The 22,591-nt window shown below is 45.8% G+C and overlaps 1 protein-coding gene and 1 non-coding gene across 4 annotated transcripts in view; both read left to right on the top strand.

The window, feature by feature from the left end:
* Positions 1-22,591, top strand: part of POLA1 (DNA polymerase alpha 1, catalytic subunit) — a 467,466-nt gene that overhangs the window by 68,043 nt on the left and 376,832 nt on the right. For all 3 annotated transcript variants that reach the window (XR_008320234.1, XM_053312417.1, XM_053312419.1), the window contains exons 20-24: positions 695-870; positions 3,098-3,227; positions 4,294-4,413; positions 17,532-17,631; positions 18,731-18,855. Coding sequence is in view for 2 of the 3 variants with exons in the window: in XM_053312417.1 (XP_053168392.1) it covers positions 695-870; positions 3,098-3,227; positions 4,294-4,413; positions 17,532-17,631; positions 18,731-18,855 (651 nt within the window). In the remaining variant the exon portion in view is untranslated. The remainder of the gene's footprint in view (positions 1-694; positions 871-3,097; positions 3,228-4,293; positions 4,414-17,531; positions 17,632-18,730; positions 18,856-22,591) is intronic.
* LOC128352695 (small Cajal body-specific RNA 24) lies at positions 18,287-18,418 on the top strand. The gene has a single exon (XR_008320589.1). It is a non-coding gene; the product is annotated as a small Cajal body-specific RNA 24 (non-coding RNA).

Genomic DNA, 22,591 nt, shown 5'->3' with positions numbered 1-22,591 from the left:
AGACACATTATAATCCAATCTCACCCAAGACTTAAAACAACAACAGCTTTCCAAACAGCAGCCCCTTCCACCACTACCACACAACCAGAACACACACACACACACACACACACACACACACACACACACCCCTGGTCCAAGGGGACTGGTCTTCACCCTTGTTGTCCCCTGAAGTGACTTCCCCTAAAGAAGGAGGGTTATGCATGTCAGGCTTGCTTTCCTGGAAGTTTCAGCTAGATTGAGTCACACCTCTACATGTCCTGTGTTTGCATACCAAAAACCTTTTAACTCTTTATGAGCTGAGCTGGGAGGGATGGGCGAGAGAGTGAGTAAGTAAGTAAGTGTGTGTGCATTCATGTTCATTCCACTGATACTCCTTCCAGAAGCTTCTCTCTAGTTTTTTACTGCCATTGCTACACTGTTGAATCTGGGGTCTTCCCTTCTAGCAGGAGACTGAAAAGAGTAGGGTGTGTTAACATAGGGGCTGCTCTCAACACCATAATGGTTTTCGCTAGCACTGTTAAGTTTCTGATGAAAGATGATTCATGTCCTTTATAGCCCTAAAAGGTTGTTGACACTTGCATGTATATGGGGGAAAGAAATGAGTAACTTCTTTCTCATGTAAAAATTGTTATAATGAATGCCAAACAGAAACATGAGAACTTAAGCTGCATCTCTTTTTATGGCAATGAAGGGTCGTAGTGGATTTGCTGAAAGAAATGCGGCTTGTGGTCGAATGATATGTGACATAGAAATTTCAGCAAAGGAGCTTATTCGTTGCAAGAGCTATCATTTGTCCGAACTTGTCGTTCAGATTCTGAAAATGGAAAGAGTGGCAATTCCATCTGAAGAGATCCGAAATATGTACAGGTATGATGTTAGATAATTTCATTATGAAAAAGCAAACTCACAAGCAGTGAGGGTGATTTCTGATAAAATAAGTAAATCAGCTAGGGCTGGGGAGGCAAAGTGCCTGGACTACTACAGACCCCCCACCCTGGCCGCTGGGTGAATATTTCAAAGGAATAAAGAGTGTATAAATGTAGGCAAATCACTTTGGTTGTTAGAAAAGTTTGGTTTCAGTACTATATATAGTACCAATTATTACTCATACCAGGCAAGATAGGTATCATCTGTATAATAGGTTTGTCCTAGAAAGCAAGCGTTCGAAGGTGAGGGAAAGAACCATTGATATTAATCAGGGAACCATTTGGTTTATATCTTACGCTGTTGTGAGTAACTGCCAACCTCAGCTCAGACAAAGATGGAATATGGAACATACTGTTCTGCTTATTCAGGTGAATGAATCCAAAGTGCAAAAGGTGTGAGAAATATGAAAAGCTCTCCTCATGTTTGTATATTAAAGATATTTACCTTGGAAAAAGGGAGATTGAAAAGAAGTAAGCTAACCTACTCCAAATTATACTGGATAAAGTATAGTGCTTAGTTATTAGGAAAGCAGAATGCTGCCAAGGTTCATAGCTGCCTAGAAGTTTTAACTTTTGGTCTGAACTTCTAATTCTACATGTGTGAAAGCAAGATGGATTTCTCTGTAGTAAGTAAATATGCGGGCAGACATCCTAACTAAATTACTCATTGGAAGTCCTATTGAAATTAACTAATATTTTATAGTAACTTCTGTGTTGAACTATTGAGTAACTTAGGATAACAGTTGCTGCTTTTAAGACTTGCTATATGCTGCCTTAGTAAGGTGGTATATAAGAAAAATAAAATGGGAGAGTCTCTGTATTAGGGGTGCGCACGGACCATTTTCTGCAGTTCGTACTGAACTGCTGGTCTGCAAACTGGTTTGGTAGAGCTGACTGGCCCAGCTGGTTGGTTTGACCGAACCTGCTTGAACTGGTTTTCCAGTTTGAATGGCTATAAAGTTGCTTGTGAAGGGGATAAAGCTTAGGGTGGCCAGTGAGAGTTGGCAGTGCTGGGGGGTGACAAGAGGCACCTTTTAAAAGTTAAATTAGAAAGTGCTGCTTATCAGCCTGGTACTGCTCCTGGAAGCTGCAGCGGCACTTCGCCCAGCACCCTGTGCGGTGGCGGTGCGGCTCCTGGCACTCACTCATCTGGCCTCTGCATGTAGGCTAGGTGAGTGAGTGCTGGGAGTTGCGTTGTTTTGGGGGGAGCACTGCAGCAGCTTCCATGAGCAATATCATGCCAGTAAGCAGCACCTTCTCATCCACTTCTAAGGGTACTTCTTGCCCCAGCCCGGAGCCACCTACCCTCACTGCCGCCCTAACTTTTATCCCCTTCACAAACAACTTAATAGCTGTTCAACCTGGTGAACTAGTTCCAGCTGGTTCAGTTGCACTGGTTCATGAACCGGTGGGTTGCTCCAAATTAGGTTAGATTTCAGACCAGCCCACCTTTCCTGAAGGCCAATCTGGTTTGTGGTAGCTCCGTTTGCTGTTGAACTGTTTGTTCGTTCACACCCCTACTCTGTCCAAAAGTATGGCCTTTTGTTCTTCACAGTGAAAAGAGATTCTAATGTTCAGTGCTAGTGAATTCGAACTCAAACTAAGCCTGGCTAATTCAGTAGATTAATGTAGTTATAAATACTAATTAATACAAATAGGACTTTTTTTTCATTTTCTGTGTGGCATTAGATGTTGGATGGCATGATTTTACATCCTGGTAAAATCTTGTTGGATACTATACAGGAGTAAACTGAGCAGATCCCTACCTATAGCCTCAAAGTCTAAAGACTTGGCCTTTGGGTCATCACCAAGTCTATTTCTATTGTATTTAATCTAGTCCCTGCTGATCACTAATGAATATTTTGTTCTATGTAATCTGCTACACTTTTGAGGTCCTGTCACACTGGAGTGCTACCGATGCTATACTACTTATATACAGATGCTATACTACTTGGTAGTACTACATTTTCCTTCACATGAGTTGAAATGGGTACTAAGTAATTAGTGTAATTTTTTGCAGTCAAATAGGATTTCTGTTACATTTTAAATTTCTTATGTAGGTAATCACTTGTGAGCTCTGGCTTTATAGGCATGTGATGGCAATTTGTATATGTGTACCTTCAGAAAATGTGAGCAAATTTATTAAAATTGCCTCTTCTTCTTCGTAGTGATTCTCCTTGTTTACTTTACATGCTTGAGAACACCTGGATTGATGCCAAGTACATTTTACAAATAATGTGCGAGCTGAATGTTCTTCCACTAGCACTACAGATTACAAATATTGCTGGAAATGTAATGGTAAATTTTAACTTTCCTTCTTACCAAACTCCTTTGCAGTTGTGCTGCATTTGAATATACAATTTCCCTCCACTAAAATTGGTTCTTCTTTTGAAATAACATAAATGAATGCAACGTATCCTAGAACAGTCTAGTTATTGTAGCATATGCTGCTTATGTTAGAGATGGCTTATGATACCAATGTATTGAGTAAGTAAGAGAGGTCGGATATTTTGTGTCTACAGTAACAGTAATGGTAATCCAGTTCACACAACTGCACTATAGCAAGCCTTTTCCTCATCCCCTTATCCCCACTGCAGTTCTCTGATCCCCCTGAGAAGATGCTGCTGAGGATGGGAACCTTGAGTAGCTTTTGGAGGGGATCATTGGACTGAAGTGGGGAGAAGGAGGTGAGGAACATGCTATCCGATGATCCCCTCTAAAAGCTACTGAAAGTTTTAACTGTATTTGTTCTCAACAGATTTTTAACACTCAGTAACCATATCAATAATTCCAAAATGATGACATGCCCAAGAGAAGCAGAAGATCTTTCTCAGATTCAAATTTACTGTGATTCAAATTTACTGTTATGGTAATTACTCAGTAAAATAAATGATGTTTGAAGTTGAAATCCAACAAAATTCAAATTGTTTTTTTATTTCCCCTTTGAAAATACATTAATAACAAATTCTATTACATATTTAATTGCTTGAACTTTCCTGTAAGTGTAATTACGCAAATGATTTCACCTGGTCAACAACAGGCTTCACATAAAAATAAAGTGTGCCGTCAAGTCGGTGTCGACTCCACACGACCACAGAGCCATGTGGTTGTCTTTGGTAGAATACAGGAGGAGTTTACCATTGCCTCCTCTCATGCAGTATGAGATGATACCTTTCAGCATCTTCCTATATCGCTGCTTCCTGATATAGGTACCAGCAGGAATTCGAACCGGCAACTTCATACTTGCTAGGCAAGTCAATTCCTGCTGCGCCATTAGGTGGCTTCACATACTAGTACAATATAACTGCTTAGTCTTTTGACTTCTGTTTCTAACTGCATCTTTGTGCTGTTTGGTTTCCTGTAGTCGAGGACGCTGATGGGTGGGCGAGCTGAGCGTAATGAATTCTTGCTGCTTCATGCATTTTATGAAAAGGATTTTATTGTGCCTGATAAGCAACTCTTTAAAAAGCCTAATCAGAAACAGGTGAGTGTAATTTCCTCCCAATAGCTTAATATTCTGGTTCATATTCTTAAAAATGTTTCCTTGATGTCAAAGCATTTATTTAAAAATATTTTTGAAAAATATCTTCTTTATATTTATTTCTCTAAGACTTACCTGTGGCTAATCTTGTGTGGCATTTCTCGCGAGAGTTTGGAGAGCTGCCGGATAGCCACGGGGCGGGCTAGAGAAAAAAAATATGGCGGCGGTGGTGGTGGATGGCCGAAGAAGACGATGGCAGGCGGGTGGCCAGCCACTACTGGTGAACAGGCGGGTGGCTGGAGCGGCCACTGGGAAGAAGCACGGCGGTGGGCTGGAGGAAGGGGCGAGTGGGCGGGCTCCAGGAGGAATCAGTGGGCCGCCAGGAGGAACTGCAGCTGCGGGCCGGAGGAAGCGGATGGCTGGAAGGCCGGCAAGAAAAGGCAGCCGCCAGCGGGAGGTGCCGGTTTGGAGGAGGTGGCGGGCTGAGGTGGCCGGTGGGAGGGTGGATGGCAGGCTGAAAATAAGTACCGGCGTGTGGGCAGGCGGGAGGGATAACAGCTGAGGTAAACTAGAGGCGCAGATGTTCTGTGCCTGGCCCAGCTAGTTAGAAATTTTTCAGTGCAAGCTACTATCTCAGAATCCTAATTGTACAACTGTAAAGGAAGCAATGGGTTATCTAAAATAAGCCCATGCCAAAGACAGGCTTATCTACCTGAAATATAGGTACAGGATGATAATCCAGTTTTCTGCCCTTGAAAACTAGCATAACACATGACCTCTTCAAGCATCTAGTCATTCACATTCAATTTTTATACTGCCCTTCCAAAATTGGCTCAGAGTGGTTTACAGATAAAACAAAAACAGTTAAAATCAATCGACAATTAAAATTAAACATTATAAAATACCATAAAACAGTTAAACAATAAACAGTTTTAAAACCCTGAAAAACAATTTAAAAACCTTGGAAGGCCAGGCCAAACATATAGGTCTTAAGAACTCTCCTGAAAGCCAATAAAGAGCTCACATTACGGATTTCAGTAATTCCATTGCTGAGTTACTCTTCAGGTTTTAAAGTTTTTTTTCTATAGGTCATTGGTTTAGCAGGGGAAAAGTGCTCAGAAAATCATTTTCATTCCACTATCTAAACTGCTTTTTCTCAGTAGATTTAACTAGCCTTTAGTCCTACTGATATTGAGCTTGGTTATCTGTAAATCTCATTGTCATGCCCTCGCTCTCAGATAGCGAGGAGGAAGGTGAAGCTGACAGCCCTTCAGCCGATGCAGGGGTGCCTGAGGGGCAGAGCCCGGCTATCAGTTCCCAAGAGACGGCTGAGGCAGGTCCAGCTGATGTTTCAGAGCAGGTACAGCAGTCTGAGGCAGCAGAGGCAATGACGGACAAACCAGAAGATGAGCTGTGCAGTCAACCCCCACTGACTCCACAGCAGCGGTGCATCACAAGATGAAGGGCATAGCTGGAAACTATCAGGAGAAGTAAACACCTCTTGCAGAGGGCTGATAAGCCTTGAATCTCTGCCAGCTGAGAGTTATCAGCTTGGACTATAAAGCACATCTACAGCTTTCAGCTAACCGCTGGAAGACAACGTTTGTCATCCCTCGTGTCGACAGCTTTCAGCCAGAGCCAGATAGAAATATTTCCAAGCCGTGTTTCGCTGATGCAGCCCAGTTTGTATTGTGAACTATCTTCCTGGACTTCCGTTCTGGGTGGCCAGATTGCTGACACTCATGGAGTTTGGCAGGATGAATGTAAAGGTGAAGACCCATTTGTTTATCTCTCTCATGTGATCCCCAAGGTGCCTTACAACAGTTAAAAAATTTTTTTTAAACTACTTGGCCTCTTTTCCTCTGGTTAATGGCAGAGGTCAAAATATACTTTCTCCCTCACATCTTCAGTTCTGGGACAACTGATAACTGGAGCAGAGTTTTGTTCGGCAGTGTGGAGGAGAAGCAAGCGCCTTGTAGTTGCTCTGGCCGATAGCCAGTGTGGTATTTTTTTGCTGTGGTGCTCTTCCTAGGAATGAGAAGGCACAATCTGTTTCTTTGCAGATGTGTGCTGTATTTGAACTCATCTAAAGTCTATCACAAGGTCCATCTGTCATAAATAGTTGCACTGCATTTTTCCTTCTCATCATGGCACATCTTATGAAGCCGACATACTTGTGAACTCCCCAGTTAAGCAGAAAAAGTGTAGTTTGTAATTGATAGAAAAATAAAATTTAAAAAACTAAAAGGCCTGACAAGGTTCCGTGCTCAGTAGCTTCCAGGATTTATGGTAGAGGTAACTGAGGGGATGTGCTGAAGAAGAAAGGAAAGTAAAAAGGGAAATTAGTATCCAAGATATTATATTATCAAAGATGGGGTCACACTTCCCCATAAGGAACAAGTATACAGTTAGTAGTGCTTTTGGTCCCAAACCTCTCCCTGGTGACTCAGGATGAGGCAGTGGCCAGAGGTACTTTCTATCAGCTTTGGCAGATATGCCAGCTGTGTCTGTTTCTTGAGATAAATGTCCTTAGAACAGTAACACATATGCTGTTAACCTCCAGACTTGAGTACTACAATGCGCTCAGTGTGGGGCTGCTTTTGTATGTAGACCGGAAACTCTAGTTGGTAGAGAATGTAGCAGCCAGGTTGGTCTCTGGGTCATCTCGGAGAGATCATATTACTCCTACAATGGCTACTAGTAAGTTTCTGGGCAAAATCCAAGGTGCTTGTTATAACCTATAAGGCCCTAAACAGCGTAGGCCCAGGGTATTTAAGAGAATTTTGTCTTCACTATGAGTCCCATGGCCCATTGAGATCATCTGGAGAGGTTTATCTGCAGTTGCCACCACCTCATCTGGTGGCTACCCAGGGACTGGCCTTCTCTGTTGCTGCCTGAGACTCTGGAATGCACTTCTTGCTGAAAAAAGAACTGACTCATCTTCCCATCTTTTCAAAAGTCTTTAAAGATACCTTTATTCTCCTAGGCTTTTTAACTAGACTTGTGGTTTTAAGGTTATAATTTCTGTTTTTATTTACTGGTTTTTCGATTTCTAGACAGTTGTCCCTCGTAAACTGTGAGGGCTCTGTTCCTGGACACCCTCGCAGTTGGCAGATTTGTGGTAGGTAAGACATTGACATGAATAGGAAACTGAGTTAGGGGAATCATGATCAGGAAAGTACCCCCTCACCCCCAGAGAAAGAGAGAGAGAGATAGAAGAAAAATTGCCCTCTGTCCTCTGGAAATCTCCCCCCCCCCCCGCAACTGCTCAGATTTTTGAAAAGCGCCAAACCATGAATACTTGGGTTGCGGTTGGCGAGGATGGTGACAATTTCCCAATTGCGGATACTCAAATCTGCGATTGGGAAACCTGTGATTGATGAGGGACAACTGTACTGCTTTTCATTAAAATAATCTCAACGTGGTTTTATTTTGCTGTAAACTGCCTGGAGATGGAAGTTTGGGGCAGTGTACAAAATGAATGTGGGGATAAAAGCCAGGGTTGTGTGTAATGAGGCTAAAAATCTCCCATCTGCACTGTACATAGATATATCAGGAGGGAGGGAGGGAATATGGACACTTTCACATTCTTCAGAAACCTGTTATCCTCTGCTTTATGGCAATAAAGTGCTCAGATTTGGGTGCTGAGAAGATGAGATTGACTTGGTGCTTTTTTTTTTTTTTGCTGGTGTGACCTGTCAGCAGCAATGGAAGTACCAGATCAACTATGGAAAAATGCAGAGTGGCATTTCATCTGCTTACCTCTTCCGGGTTTCGCTCTCCCTGCCCTATGGGCAGAGGCAGCACTATCTCCTATCCTTCAGAAAAGGCTGAGGGCTTTGCCATCAGGAGAAGCATCTTGGGTATGGGGCACAAGAGCAGTGCCAGTTGGTAGTCGCTTACCCTTCTGGTGAAATGTGTGCTCTGTGTTGGAGTGTATCCCACCCTCTCCTGAGATTGAAGCAGTATCTTAACAGCTTCTTCTCTGTGTCTGAAGTCATGGAAAGAACCTTAGATTAAAGTTTCTATAGAAGGAGCAAGGAGCGATGGGATCCACACAGTTGGTAAAGCCACAGAAAGAAAGTCATCTTACAGGATAGCAGCACCAATCACAGCCTTAGACTGGGCAGGCTGAGTGCCTCCTCTTTTCTAAGGGATAGAAAAACCTTTCCTATATTGTGCCCTGAGAGGAAGACAAGAAAGCAGGCACCCAGGCCAGGGGAGAGCATAACATCAGCTCCCATAAAGACCAGTACTGGCCTGTGAAGATTGTTGGGTCAGCCCTTCCCCCACCTTCCCAGGAGTATTGAAAGACCTTTGTGCCCTGAGGGGAAGACACGAAAGGAGGTGCCCAGATCTGGGAGCTCTTGTCCTCAGGTCTTTAAAATAGCTGAGATAACCATCAATGGCCTGAGATAACAATACATTGTAAATCTTGTGTAACATGGTTTAATATTGTAAGCTGCTTTGAGTGCCTTTGTCAAGGCAGAAAAAGCAGTATAAAATGCAACAAATAAATACTCTCCAGACACACAGATCATGTTTTAGTTCTTCCTTCTTCCCTGCAGTGAGTAGAACATATTGTGGAAGAGGTGAATAAAATAATGGAAGAGAGATGGAAAACTATGTCTTTATGAAGGGCAACTTAAGTGTAGAGCATTCTACTCTTCTCTGTGGTGTCACAAAACAGGATGTGGCTTTTCTGTGCACAGTTCTGACATTCGTAAGCTTTCCTGTGATGATTCCCAGACATCCCAAATCGTGCACACTCTCTTTCAATAGGCACATATCTTTGGAGTGATCCAAAAGAAGTCTGGATCCTGCAAGTGGGCTAATACAGCAGACCCAGGATCTGGATCATGATCCATTGGAATCCATAAGCAATGGATACTGCGCCTGTGCAGGGACATTGCAGATAGATTCGCTAGCTCATCATGGCGCCTGCACCTCAGCCTACACACTCGGCATGTCCGTTGATATTGGCGGTTAGGGTGCCATATTGTCAGTTCCTTTCCAACCGCCAAAGTGTCAGCAACTTGTTGGCTGCTGCTCCTTGGCTTCAGATCAGTTCTGGAAGAGATAAAGTGTAATTTGTGGTGTTATTTGGATGTTGGATGCTGGACTTCTTAATAATGCTCCACAGTTTACTTGAGACAGATGTAAGTAAAGAAAACTTTTAAGAGATGCACTGAGTGTGGTGGAAAGCTCCCGTCAACTGACTGCCACAATGCCTGCCTGCCTCCCTATCTGGGAGAGCAGCACAACCCAGCAGTTATTATTTTATTTTATTTGTATACCACCCTTCCAAAAATGGCTCAGGGCAGTTTGCAGAATGTGTACTTCCTTCTTCAAACAAACCTTTAAAAATTGTGCCCTTCATTTGCACGAGGCGCTCTATGACGACACAGTGACTGCCGACGCTGAGACCAGACTTTTCATCGGGATTGATGTTGACTTTGAGGTCAATGTCGAAGCTGGTGCCTGGAGATCTGGATCTAGATCCGTCGACAGACATAAGAATGGGTTCTGCGCCTGCGCAGGAATCCCTGCGGTAGCCATGCCTCAGCTTGTCGAGGCGTCCAAGCCCCGCCCACACGCAGCGCGTGCTATTTAAGAGCGGGGCTGGGCGCCATGTTCCTCAGTTCTTCTCCGACTGCCTTCGCGTGTGGACCTCGGTCTGCCACCTCTTCGTCGGAAAGTTACCTCAGTATTCTCTTCAGAGACGATTTCTTTTTCTCGGACTGATCACTTCGTGTATGACCCTCTTTTTCTGGCTGACGGACTCCTCTAAAGTTGACAAGGAACGGCTACCGACAAACGACTGGCTTGACACGGACTGGACTTGACTTCCCTGTCGTCGCGCTATGGCGGACGATAAAAAGTCTTTTAAGAGGTGTAAGGGTTGCGATGCAAAGCTCCCTTCCAAAGACCTCCATGAATTATGCCTTATGTGCCTGGGCGAAGAACATAATGTTTCAACTTGTAAAATTTGTCTGTCTTTTTTGAAGCAGACACGAAAAAATAGAGCGCTTCGCCTCAGAGCAGCAATCTATGATGAGGTGTTAAGTCTCTCGACACCGGGTACACCTCACCCCTCGACATCGAGAGCTCAATCTGCTTCCACACCGCGTTCGAGGTCGAAAACTTCAACGTCTACGCATCCGGGATCTCCACATTCAAAGTCCATATCCTCGATTTCGAAAAAGTCCGGACCTTCGACATCGAACCGTCCGTTGCCTACGAGCGCAGTCTCCTCGGTTGCAAAGACATCCTCGACACCGATCGGCCGTAAGCGTCGAGTTCCATCGACCTCCAGCAGTGACCCCGACGCGGACGCAACAGCGACAACATCTACGACAAAACGTCGACGATTGATTGATCTAACGGGAGATGCTACGCCTCCCCCTACTGCTCGACATCGACCATCTTCGACGCCGACTCGCCTGTCGACGCCGAGGCCCTCGATACCGAATGTTTCAGCGTCGAGAGCAAGTTCCCTCTCGCCTGCTCCGACACCGGTTCCCTCCTCTCCACCTTCAACACCACCGCCTCCGGGACCTAGCGCGCTGCTGTCGCTACACACGCCGTTGATTACTGCATCAAGGCAGGTGATCCCTCGATATCGATCTCCACCCCCGAACTTCGATATCGACGGAGATACTCAAGAGGCTGAAATTGGTCTACATCCGACTACGACTCAGTCGCTCCTGTCGCTCTTGGACTCCACAGCAAGCACACCTTCACAAGCCACGTTTCGAGGTTTTTCCGGCATCGGAGGAGGAATCTCATTCAACTTCGACTCATCCTGTCCACGAAGTACCATCGCTCTCTGCGGCCCAGCTGCAAAGCCCTTTGCCTTGGCACACTTGTGGGTTCACCCATACCCCACCGCCACATATACCTGGTTCGGGCCCTGCAATCTCGACTGGTTCTCAAACCTCTTTACCAACCGTGTCATGGGAACCACTGACGTCCCTTCCCGCCACAGTGGCTGTACGCACGATATCTGCGTCTACTAATACTCCCTCCACAGCAACTAGACACTCAGCGACGCAAACACCTACAGTTATCACCTTCAATGCCTGCGTGCAAACGAAACCGCCGGTAACCCATTCCGTAGCTGCTCAGACAGCACCCTTGCCTTCACCTCCCACTCCTTCAGTGCATTCTCAGGGGACCGCACCTACTTCTCCAACAGCCTTGCCTTCTGAACATTATGGCTCGTCTGATTTCGAATCGGACCCCGAAGGAGAGGAGACCATTATTGAACCTCCCACGGATGTGGCACCGACAGTGTATGTTTCACCCAACGAAGAAATGAAAGCGTACCACCGTCATGTGCGTACCATGGCAGACGCCCTAGGGCTCGACCTACGCTCCGAACTGGCGACAATAGACAATCCCGTCTATAATTTTATGTTGAAGTCACAATCGACAGCCCCAGTAGCCCTCCCGATGCTCCCTGTAATCACAAGGGCCGCTAAATGTGCTTGGGAAGTACTCCATACTTCCACCCCTACTTCTAAAAGACTGGAGAGCCTTTATCATATAATGGAAAAAGACAATACGTACCTTCTAAAACATCCGGCTCCCAATTCCCTCGTAATTGACTGTGCCTCTACCTCAAAATCTGGGAAGCGGCATATTGTTCCTCCTGAAAGAGAGGGAAGGAAATTAGACCTCTTAGGCCGGAAAATCTATTCAACTGCGTGCCTCTCAATCAAAGTTGCTAATTACGCAGCGTGCACCGCCAAATACACTCACAGTCTTTGGGAAGGATTGTTTACTGAACTTGACAACCTGTCACCGGAAGAGTCCAAGGTTAACTTTCAAAAGGTTCTGGAACGCTCGGGTGATCTGACTAGACAACAACTCAGTATTGCCAAACACCTAGCTGAAAGCGAGTCCAGAGCCATGACGGCCGCTATCACTCTTCGCAGGCATGCTTGGCTCCGGTCTACTACCTTGCAAATGGACATGAGAGAAAAGATAGGTCTTCCTTTTGACGGCTCCGGCCTGTTTAGCGAAACCACAGATGCCACAATGGAACAACTTAAATAATCTAAGTTTACTGCGAAAACTTTTACCGCACAATCATCCACTTCTACGTACGTGTCCAAGTACCGTTCCACGTATAATAAGCAGCGCCCTTCTTTCAGACAACAAGACCGTAGAGACTTCCGCAAGTCCTACCAGCCTTATCATCGGCGCACTTACCAGAACAAGTTCAAATCAAATCAAGCCCAACGTACCAAAGGGCCAGAAACGCAGAAGCGCCTTTGAAACTCAGGTCCGTCCACCACCAATTCTCCATTCCCCGTCCCCGCCGTCGGGGGCAATAACATCTCAACTGATGGGTCCCTCCAACGACCCCTGGCCGGCTCAACCCTCCATCAGGCTGGCAAGCCATGCCCCTGCATGGCAACATATAACATCAGACCGTTGGGTCTTGCAGATCGTATCTTCAGGATATGCCATCGAATTCAAGTCGATTCCACGGTTCAGGGGAATAACATTAATTCCTCCTTCCTCTACACTACAGGAGGAGGTCAGGGAACTACTGGAGAAAGGGGCAATTGCCCCAGTACGGTGGATGGACAGACAAGATGGATTCTACTCCCGTTATTTTCAAATTCCGAAACGGGACGGGGGCATCCGTCCGATTATGGACTTACGCAACCTAAACAAGTTTGTTCATGTCAGGAAGTTCAGAATGATGGCGTTGCAGCAAATCCTCCCGCTCCTCCAAGGGGAACAGTGGTTGGCAACGCTGGATCTCAAGGACGCCTATTTCCATGTGAACATTCGGCCTCCACATCGGAAATTCCTATGCTTCACGGTCGGTCACCAAGTGTACCAATACAACGTATTGTCCTTCGGCCTGTCCTCCGCCCCAAGGGTCTTTACGAAATGTATGGCGCCAGTGATTGCCTACCTGAGAACACATGGCATCACGGTCTACCCTTACTGGACGACTGGCTCCTGACCTCAAGGGATCCAGACGAGTTACGTTCGCAGATCCATTATGTTCTGTCGGTCCTTCACGACCTAGGCATCCAAGTCAATTGGAAAAAGTCACACCTGGAACCTATGCGGGTGGCAAACTACATAGGAGCGGTATTAGACACAATGCGCCAAAGAGCATACTTACCAGAAGAGAGGTACGTCTTGATCAAGGACATGGTAACGCTCTTTCGGGATCACCCCACCCAGACGGCACGCTCCATCCAGCGCTTATTGGGCCTTATGGCCTCCTGCAATGCGGTGATTCACTATGCCCGTCTAAAAATGAGGAAGCTACAGCTCTGGTTCCTCTCAGTTTTTCACCCTGCAAGACACAACCAAGAGAAACGCCTACTGATACCTACTCCCATACTTCAATCTCTCTCCTGGTGGACGGAACGCAGGAACCTCCTGGAGGGAGTACCTTTCCCGCTTCCTTCCCCAACAGTCTGGCTAACAACGGATGCCTCCCTGCTAGGATGGGGAGCGCATTGTGCAGGCCGGCGGACGCAGGGCAAGTGGTCCCTCAACCCAACTCAACTCCATATAAACTTCCTAGAATTTCTGGTAGTTTTTCTGGCTCTACGGTCCTTCCTACCACTGTTGCAAGTCAGCTGTGTACAAGTACAATTAGACAACACGACAGCGCAAGCATACATAAACCGCCAGGGCGGGACGGTCTCCCGGAGCTTGTGCGCTCTAGCCCTCCAGATGTGGCACTGGTGCATCCGCCACAAAATTTACCTTCTCGCAGCCCACATCAAGGGCCTAGAGAACAGCTTGGCGGACAATCTCAGTCGAGTATTCCTGAACGACACTCACCACGAATGGGAAATCAATCCAAGATACATCAATCCGCTATTCTGTCAGTGGATTCGTCTATCAGTGGACCTGTTTGCGACCTCAACAAACAAAAAGTGTGCTCGCTTCTGTTCCAGAGCAGGTCACGACCCACTATCATTGGGGGATGCTTTTCAGATGGACTGGTCACTGGAAACGCCCTACATGTTTCCACCTCAACCCTTAATTGCCAGAGTGGTGGCTCGACTCCTAGCGCACCCAACTCCCTGCATCCTCGTGATGCCATGGTGGCCAAGACAACCATGGTTTCCACAAGTACGCAGACTGTCCGGAAATCTTTACCATCGCTTCCCACCAGAAGCGGACCTCCTCTCGCAGGACAATGGCCTCGTACTCCACCCAGACATTCTCACTCTCCGTCTGATGGCTTGGCGAATAAACTTTTAGATGATATATTGTTGAACCAAAGGAAATTGTCAACCAGGAAAAATTATCACAGCAAATGGCTTCGATTTAAGGCTTATGCGAAATCCCATGGGTTTCTGCCAAAATGGGCCTCCGTTCGTCAAGTACTCCTCTACTTGTCCACTCTTAAATCGCAGGGCTTTGCAAATGTTTCTATCAAAGTTCACCTTGCCGCCCTATCATCCGTTCACCCGGGCTGCGACGGTGTTACTCTCTTCTCACACCCCCTCAGCAAAGCCTTCCTGAAGGGCCTCTCCAATGTCTATCCTCCAGTAAGACCGCCGGTGGAACCTTGGAGCCTGTCTTTGGTCCTTTCTTCGCTGATGCAAAAACCCTTTGAACCTCTGGCCTTGACGTCTTTGAAATTGCTGTCCTTGAAAACCGCGTACCGTATCTATTCGTCTCCACTCATGATGTCCATCTGCGATGATCGCCCTTCTTGGCGGTCGTCGAAAGAACTGAGGAACATGGCGCCCAGCCCCGCTCTTAAATAGCACGCGCTGCGTGTGGGCGGGGCTTGGACGCCTCGACAAGCTGAGGCATGGCTACCGCAGGGATTCCTGCGCAGGCGCAGAACCCATTCTTATGGATGTCGACGGATCTCTACCAGATCATCAGTTACAGGTGAGCAACCTGTTTATTTGTGCATGTGCTGTCTAAAACATCGACCCTATCCACTACCACTTTGACATCGGAAGCTGTATTCAAGCGTCCTAAAGAGCTTTCGAAGGGAAGGGCTGGAACCCCTTTGCCATCGGAGCTGTGGGCTCCTTGCCATCCACTGTCACTGACGCTCTCGATGTCAAGACAGCAGCACATTGACGTTGTGTCAACATAGAAGGAAGTGCTCTGCTCTCCATTAGCTACTGTCTCACTGACACCACATCGGCTTCAGGCATTGTCTTCAGCACAAACTCCAGTACAGTTACTCTCAGTGCCGAGGGAGACAACTCCACAACGCCAGCAACTAACATCATTAGCTGTCTCTATCATCGGGTTCGAGTCAAAAGATGACCCTTTAACAATGGATGTGGCTTCGATCTGAACACAGCTAAGACACTTCTCTCCATTTTGGATTTCACGGACAGAGCGCCCTCGGGCGGCACCTTCCATGGTTTCCTGAGCCAGGGGCTCAGTGTCAACTCTGACAACAAGGAAGTTCCAGTATTGATCCCGAAAACCCCATCGATGTTGCCTGTACACTTCAGGACCTGAAGGGCTTCGACATCAAGACCAATACCGATAGCCACCACGATGCCTATGAGACTCTGTCCCTTCACTTAAAGTTTAGTTGGCAGCCATCTCAGCTTACCATGTTAAGGGTTCGCTGTTGAAAGTTTCTCTTGTTAAGATGTTTTTATAGGGACCCATTGGTTTGTTCCTTCCAAGACCTTGCCCTTGCATGGGACTTCCCTTTTGGTTTTGAACATGTTGCCTGGAAAAACCTTCGAGCTAATGTCCATGGTGGATCTCGGAATCCTCACCCTGAAAATGGCCTTCTTGGTGGCGATCACATCAGCCCGCTGAGTACGCAAGCTTAGAGCTGATCCTCATTTCTTCACCTTCCATAAGGATAAGGTTTATCTGATGCCTGACATCACCTTCCTTTCTAAGACGATCTCACAGTTTCATCTGTCTCAAGAGGTGGTTGTTGTTATTACATTTATATCCCGCTCTTCCTCCAAGGAGCCCAGAGCGGTGTACTACATACTTGAGTTTCTCTTTTCACAACAACCCTGTGAAGTAGGTTAGGCTGAGAGAGAAGTGACTGGCCCAGAGTAACCCAGCTAGTTTCATGGCTGAATGGGGATTTGAACTCGGGTCTCCCCGGTCCTAGTCCCGCACTCTAACCACTACATCACTCTGGGTCATCCTGCTGGTACTTTCCCCACAGCCACAGGATGCTTAAGAATGGAGATGGCGTTCATTGGACATTTGCAGGGCATTATCATTCTGCATCCAGAGGACCAAATCTTTCAGAAGTTCTCCAGCCTTATTTGTCTGCTGCTCAGGACCCAATGCGGGCCTTCAAGCTTCCACACAGAGTCTTTTCACTTGGATCTGCTTGGCTATCAATTTCTGTTACGAACTTGCAAAGAGGCCTTTACCTGCCTCACTCTGCGCTCATGCTACACACTCTGTTGCAACCTCAGCTGCCTTTCTCTTTGGAGTTCCGCTGGATGCCATTTGCAGAGCTTCAATGTGGTCCCAGACCTTGACCTTCATCCAGTATTATGCCCTGGACTTGATTGCCAGGAGGGATGCCTTCTTTGGACCCACAGTTCTTCAAGTTGCTACATGCTAAGGCTGCCTCTCCTCTGTATTTCAGGTAAGAGTCTCACTAGCTCCTATATGTGATGCACAGAGACTATGAAGGAAGGAGGACAGGTTGCTTACCTGTAATGGTGTTTCTTTGAGTGGTCATCTCTGCATTCACACAGCCCACCTGCTTGCCCTACTGCAGCCTTCTGCTACTTCATAGATGAATGCTGCGGTGGTGGCTCGAATTGAGGGAACAAGGTGGGACAGTGAGAAAGTAGCTACAAAGGGGGCAGGGGTACCGCCAAAATCTATTTTATTCTCTAGATTCTGAACTGTTCTTTGCACAGGCACAAATCCCATATGTGTGAATGTATTGAAGACCACTTGAAGAAACACCATTAGAGGTAAGTGACCTGTCCTTTATCAAATAGGTTTATTTTATGTAAACAACTAAAAAATAAATAAAATCTTTCAAATTTACTGTTTTTCTTCAGTGTGGCAATCATAGTTACTGATATCTAACTTCTTAAATATATATGCATAATTTATAATTGGAACTTCAGCTTTGTCCTGTGTTTTGTCTCATACAGCTGGATGAAGATGAAAATTTTGAAGGTGACCAGAATAAATCAAAGATAGGACGCAAAAAGGCAGCATATTCTGGAGGTTTAGTTCTGGATCCAAAAGTTGGTAAGACCTGATAGCTTCACTACTTGGGTCAAATCATGGATGGAAAAGGAGATTATTAAGGAAATTATTAAGAATTTATTTTCAACAACAAAGGTCTCAAAGCGGTTGACATAGGGGGAAAAAAAAGAATGAATGAGATCCAGTCATACTATTCATTTGGAGCACTTCAAATATTGCTTGTTCTTCCTTGGTGAAATTTAAATACAGTAATAGTGGGAGTTTTAGAGGAAGAGCAAGTAAAGCAATACTACATGTTGTACAAATGCCACTGCTGTTTCCATTTTGGGAATACCGGAAAAAACATTAGTGTTAATTGAGCAGTAGCATATCTTCTGTCAAATGTGGAGGAGGAAAATGCATGCTTATGGTATTTAGACCTAATTGAGCTGTTCCATGAAAGTAAATAGTTTTCTTCTTATATCACTGGAGCATGTGGGATGAAAAATTTGTGTACAAATTTGTAGTTAAATGTCAAATATGTAAAGTGTATATAATAAGCAAAATGAAGACAAATAATTGGTGCCTTCAGTTCAAACCATCTATTTGATATCAATAGACAAATACAACTGTACTAGTAAACATGGAAAGATAACACTTTTGGTGTGTATATTGGTTTTGTGAAGATCTTCCATTATTTGTTTTAAATCCAAACTTATGGATACTTGAGTTTCTTTCGGTGTCTCCTTCTTGTGGTGACAACTGTATAAAAGTATCCCACAGAAAAATAGAAGCTATCTGTTCATCCCTGGATAGTTAACAGGGTTGAATCGTTCCACTTCTGACACATTGGTATTTTTACTGCTAGTGAACTATAATAATTAGAAATAGTGTTGTGTTCCAGATCTAAATACGGACTGGATCCTGTGGTGAAATCTTGATTTTATAATAAACCAAACTACTTCTTGAAACAATGTAAAATACATTTTAGGTTGGCACTCCTGGGTCTTGGACTCTGTCTACATGAGGTCAACTTTTGTGTGTGCCAAAACACAGACTCTTTTCCTCCCCGCTATTATTTTATAATATAATTTTTATCTTGTCAAACATTGTACAGTTGCACATTGTAACTTGAGTTCTGTTTTTGTTTTTTTTGTTTCAGGTTTTTATGACAAATTCATTTTGCTTCTAGATTTCAATAGCTTGTACCCTTCAATTATCCAAGAGTTTAATATCTGTTTTACAACAGTCCACAGAGTATCTTCCAGTGTGAAAAAAAAGACAGAGGTTTGTATGTTGTTTGATAGTAGTTCTTAATGTTTGTTTTTAAATGAGAAAATTGTTCATATTCACAAATATATTAGTCTTCCTAGACACTGCTAGTGTCTTTGGTGATTGTAGTGTGTTGCTTCTTGCCACTTTTCAACAATTATGAACTGCAATAGCTCATAAAATTAGTTTGGATCCAACAAAAATCAGACTAACTTTAGCAGCTGCATATTTGGGTGACCTTGAAAATATGTAACTTTTTAAAAGCATACATGAAAACTTGTATTTCTCATTGTTTTTATTTCTTTAGCTTCATTTCCCCATACAGAACCCAATCAATCTTGCCTCCTGAAGGCCTTGCCGCCATGTCGTCAGCTCTTACTTATTTTTTTGTTTTTTGCATATTTGATCTCTATCTCTTTGGATGTGTAAGTTCTAGTTCTGTATTTACAGCAAAAAGATCACCACCACCATCATTATCATCATCATCTTCATTTCTTAGCCACCCCATAAATTGTTCTCTGGGCGGCCCACAACAATACAAAAAAACCATCCAATTAAGACATACCACAAAACAAATTACAATAGAAAATACAATACAAAACATTTTAAAATTCCTTGGTAGAGCTGCCACCAGTCTCCTTTGAGACAAAACTAACTTTAAAATCTTCCCTGTTTGTAGCAAAATGCCTCAAAACCTTAGGCATATAAGGAGGCAGAACAGAGCAAGTTAGCAGCCCAGATATAGTTTAAAACAATCAAAATCTAGGAGATATAAAAAGCAGTGCTGTTTACAGGAAAAATTTTTAAAATGCACAAGCGAGGGACCTTTCTTCCTGTCTGGTGTCAAGAACATAAGAACAGCCCTCCTGGTTCAGGTCCAAGGCCTATTTAGTCCAACATCCTGTTTCACACAGTGGCCCACCAGATGCCTCCAAGAAGCCCACACATACAGGGCGGGCTATTTCCCCCACCACCATATTTTACAATTCCAAAGAAGGGTGGCAGTATGTGCCCCATCATGGACCTAAGGGCGCTAAATGCATACGTCACATTCAAAATGTTCTGCATGCTTTTACCGCCTTGGACATTCTCCCCTTACTCGAGGAAGGTCTGTGGTTTGCCTCCATAGACTTGGAGGATGTGTACTACCACATCACTATCCACTCATAGCACAAAAAAAAATCTCCATTTTCAGGTTGGCTCCTGAAAGTTTCAATTCCAGGCCATGCCCTTTGGCTTATTCTCTGCCCCATGGGTCTACACAAAATGTATGGCGGTGGCGGTTGCGTGTCTCCAAGACCTGGGTGTTCAGATTTGCCCAATTCTTAGACGATTGGCTCTTGGTTGTTCGGTCCTATGCTACCTTATGCAACCATCTTGCCATAGCTCTAGACGTGTTCCAGCAATTGGGCCTCAAAGTCAGCCACAGAAAATCCCAACTACAACTTTCCCCCATCTTTCTGTTCTTGGGCACAATCCTCAACTTGTCTCGGGCTGCCATCTACCTTCCTTCAGTATGCAGTCAGCAAATAAGACAGCTTGCTACCTCTCTCTGGAGGAGCCCTCTTTGTCAGGCAAGAGACAGCCAGAGCATGTTGGGTCTCATGGCATCCTCCACTACCATCTTGTTTCTTGCTCGCCTTCGCATGCAATCACTCCAGAGTTGGTTTCTCTAAGTCTTCGATCCTCAATGAGACTCCCAGCACAGGTTTCTCGATATTCCTCCAGAGATATGCCAGCACTCCTCTATCAGACCTCCTGGACCAACCTGTATATGTCCACACCTTCCCAGGCCCCAGATCCTCAAACTTTTCGAACTGCAGACACTGGGTGGGACGCCCATCTAAAGGGCCTCCAGATCAGTGGGCAGTAGTCCCATTGCCATTCATCATATAAATTATCTAGAGCTCCTCACAGTTCTCCTCAAAGTTCTTGGTTCTGCCCCATTGTCTCGAGTTGACATGTACAAATTATGATGGACAATACTACTGTAAAGGCATATATAAACCACCAAGAGGGCACGGGATCTCGAACCCTGCTCCGACTGTTGCTTCAAATATGGGTGTGAACCCTCTGTTATTAGAGTTACCTTTCTGCAATTCACATCCAGGACTGCAACCATGTCCTGGTGAATTGCCTCAGAAGGATGCCCTCCTCCTCATATGGATGGTGGAAGCTCAATCTGGTTGCGCTCCGCAAAATCTTCAGGCTGTGGGGGGCACTGGAAATAGACCTGTTTGTGAGTCCCGAGAACCATCAGTGCCGTCAATGTTGTACAAGGGTGAGGACAGGGAAAGAGGGAGATGCCTTTGCACTCCACTGGAAATACCACTATGCTTAGCTGTTTCCTCCAATCCCTCTGCTCCCTTGGATCCTGCAAAAAATACAGTGAGACACGACACACTACATTCTGAAAGCACCAGGTGGCCGAGGCACCATTGGTTCCCTTGCCTTCTGTGTCTTTCATGGGGGAACCTTCTCCGTCTCCCCTACTGACTGGACCTTCTGACTCAAGATTGAGGTGTGTTGCTGCACCCAGACATTGCCTCTCTTCACTTGACAGCATGGAACATCTGTCCACCTGGCCACCAGACATTGGCTTTTTAGCATATAGGAAACCATCCACTCTAATATCCTATGCGGCTAAGTGGAAGAGATTCATGCATTTTGCCCAATGCCATCGCTTACAGGACTTGACCTTGGTCCTCTTATCCATCATCCTCACCTACTTGTTGGACCTCAAAAAGGCAGACCTCTGTATGACCTCCATGAGGGTCCATCTGGCAGCTGTCACAGCACAGTGGCCTTCCCCTGATTAATCCTTGCTATTCAGGCAACTGGATGTGAAACGTTTCTTGAAAGGCCTAGTCCATCTCTTCCTGGATCCTCCTAGAATTTCCACAGACTGGGACCTCCCACTAGTCCTAACTGGGTTGATGGGTAGGGGTGTGTCCGAACCGCTCTGGAGGCCATTCTAAAAGCCTCCGAACTGCCGGACCGATTCGGACCTGGCCAGTCCGGGTCCGGGTGGGGGGATCTTCCTTTAAGGGCGGGAGGGCTTGCTTACCCCTCCCGCCTCTTTGCCCGTGCCAGAGGCCGTATTGTACCTCGTAAATGGGGCGCTGGAAATCAGCCGCCCCCGCCGCCCCCCCCGTGAGCGGATTAGGGCCAAAAATTAGTAAAGTACTGCCGCCGTCCCTCCCCCCCCGCCCCCCTGAGTGCTTACCGCATTGTTTCCAAAAAAAGAGAGGAGCTCGCGAACAGAGCTCCTCTCTCGGCAAAGTCTGTGGCCCAACTGGGGCCTGGGGCGCGTGCACGCGCGTGATACGACGTCTAAAGGAACTTCCACCGGAGGCCCAGTCTACCTGGCGGGACGAGTACTTTACTAATTTTTGGCCCTAATCCGCTCGCGGGGGGGGCGGGGGCGGCTGGTTTCCAGCGCCCCATTTACGAGGTACAATACGGCCTCTGGCGGGGGCAAAGAGGCGGGAGGGGTAAGTAAGCCCTCCCCGCCCTAAAAGAAAGGCCCCCCTTCGGTGCTGGTCCGGACTGCTCCGGACCATGCACATCCCTATTGATGGGGAAACCGTTCGAACCTGTGGCTATCTTTGATCTACGTCTGCTCACCTTCAAGATGGTGTTCCTAGTAGCAATCACTTCTGCTCGGGGGTGGTGAGCCAACTCAGGCTCTCGGCTGTGATCCTCCGTGCCTGACATTCCTTGCTTACAAGGTCACTCTTGGCCTCAACAT

Source organism: Hemicordylus capensis, chromosome 3 (assembly GCF_027244095.1).
Source record: "Hemicordylus capensis ecotype Gifberg chromosome 3, rHemCap1.1.pri, whole genome shotgun sequence".
Classification (NCBI taxonomy): Eukaryota; Metazoa; Chordata; class Lepidosauria; order Squamata; family Cordylidae; genus Hemicordylus; species Hemicordylus capensis.
This window is presented reverse-complemented; position numbering and strand designations above follow the sequence as displayed.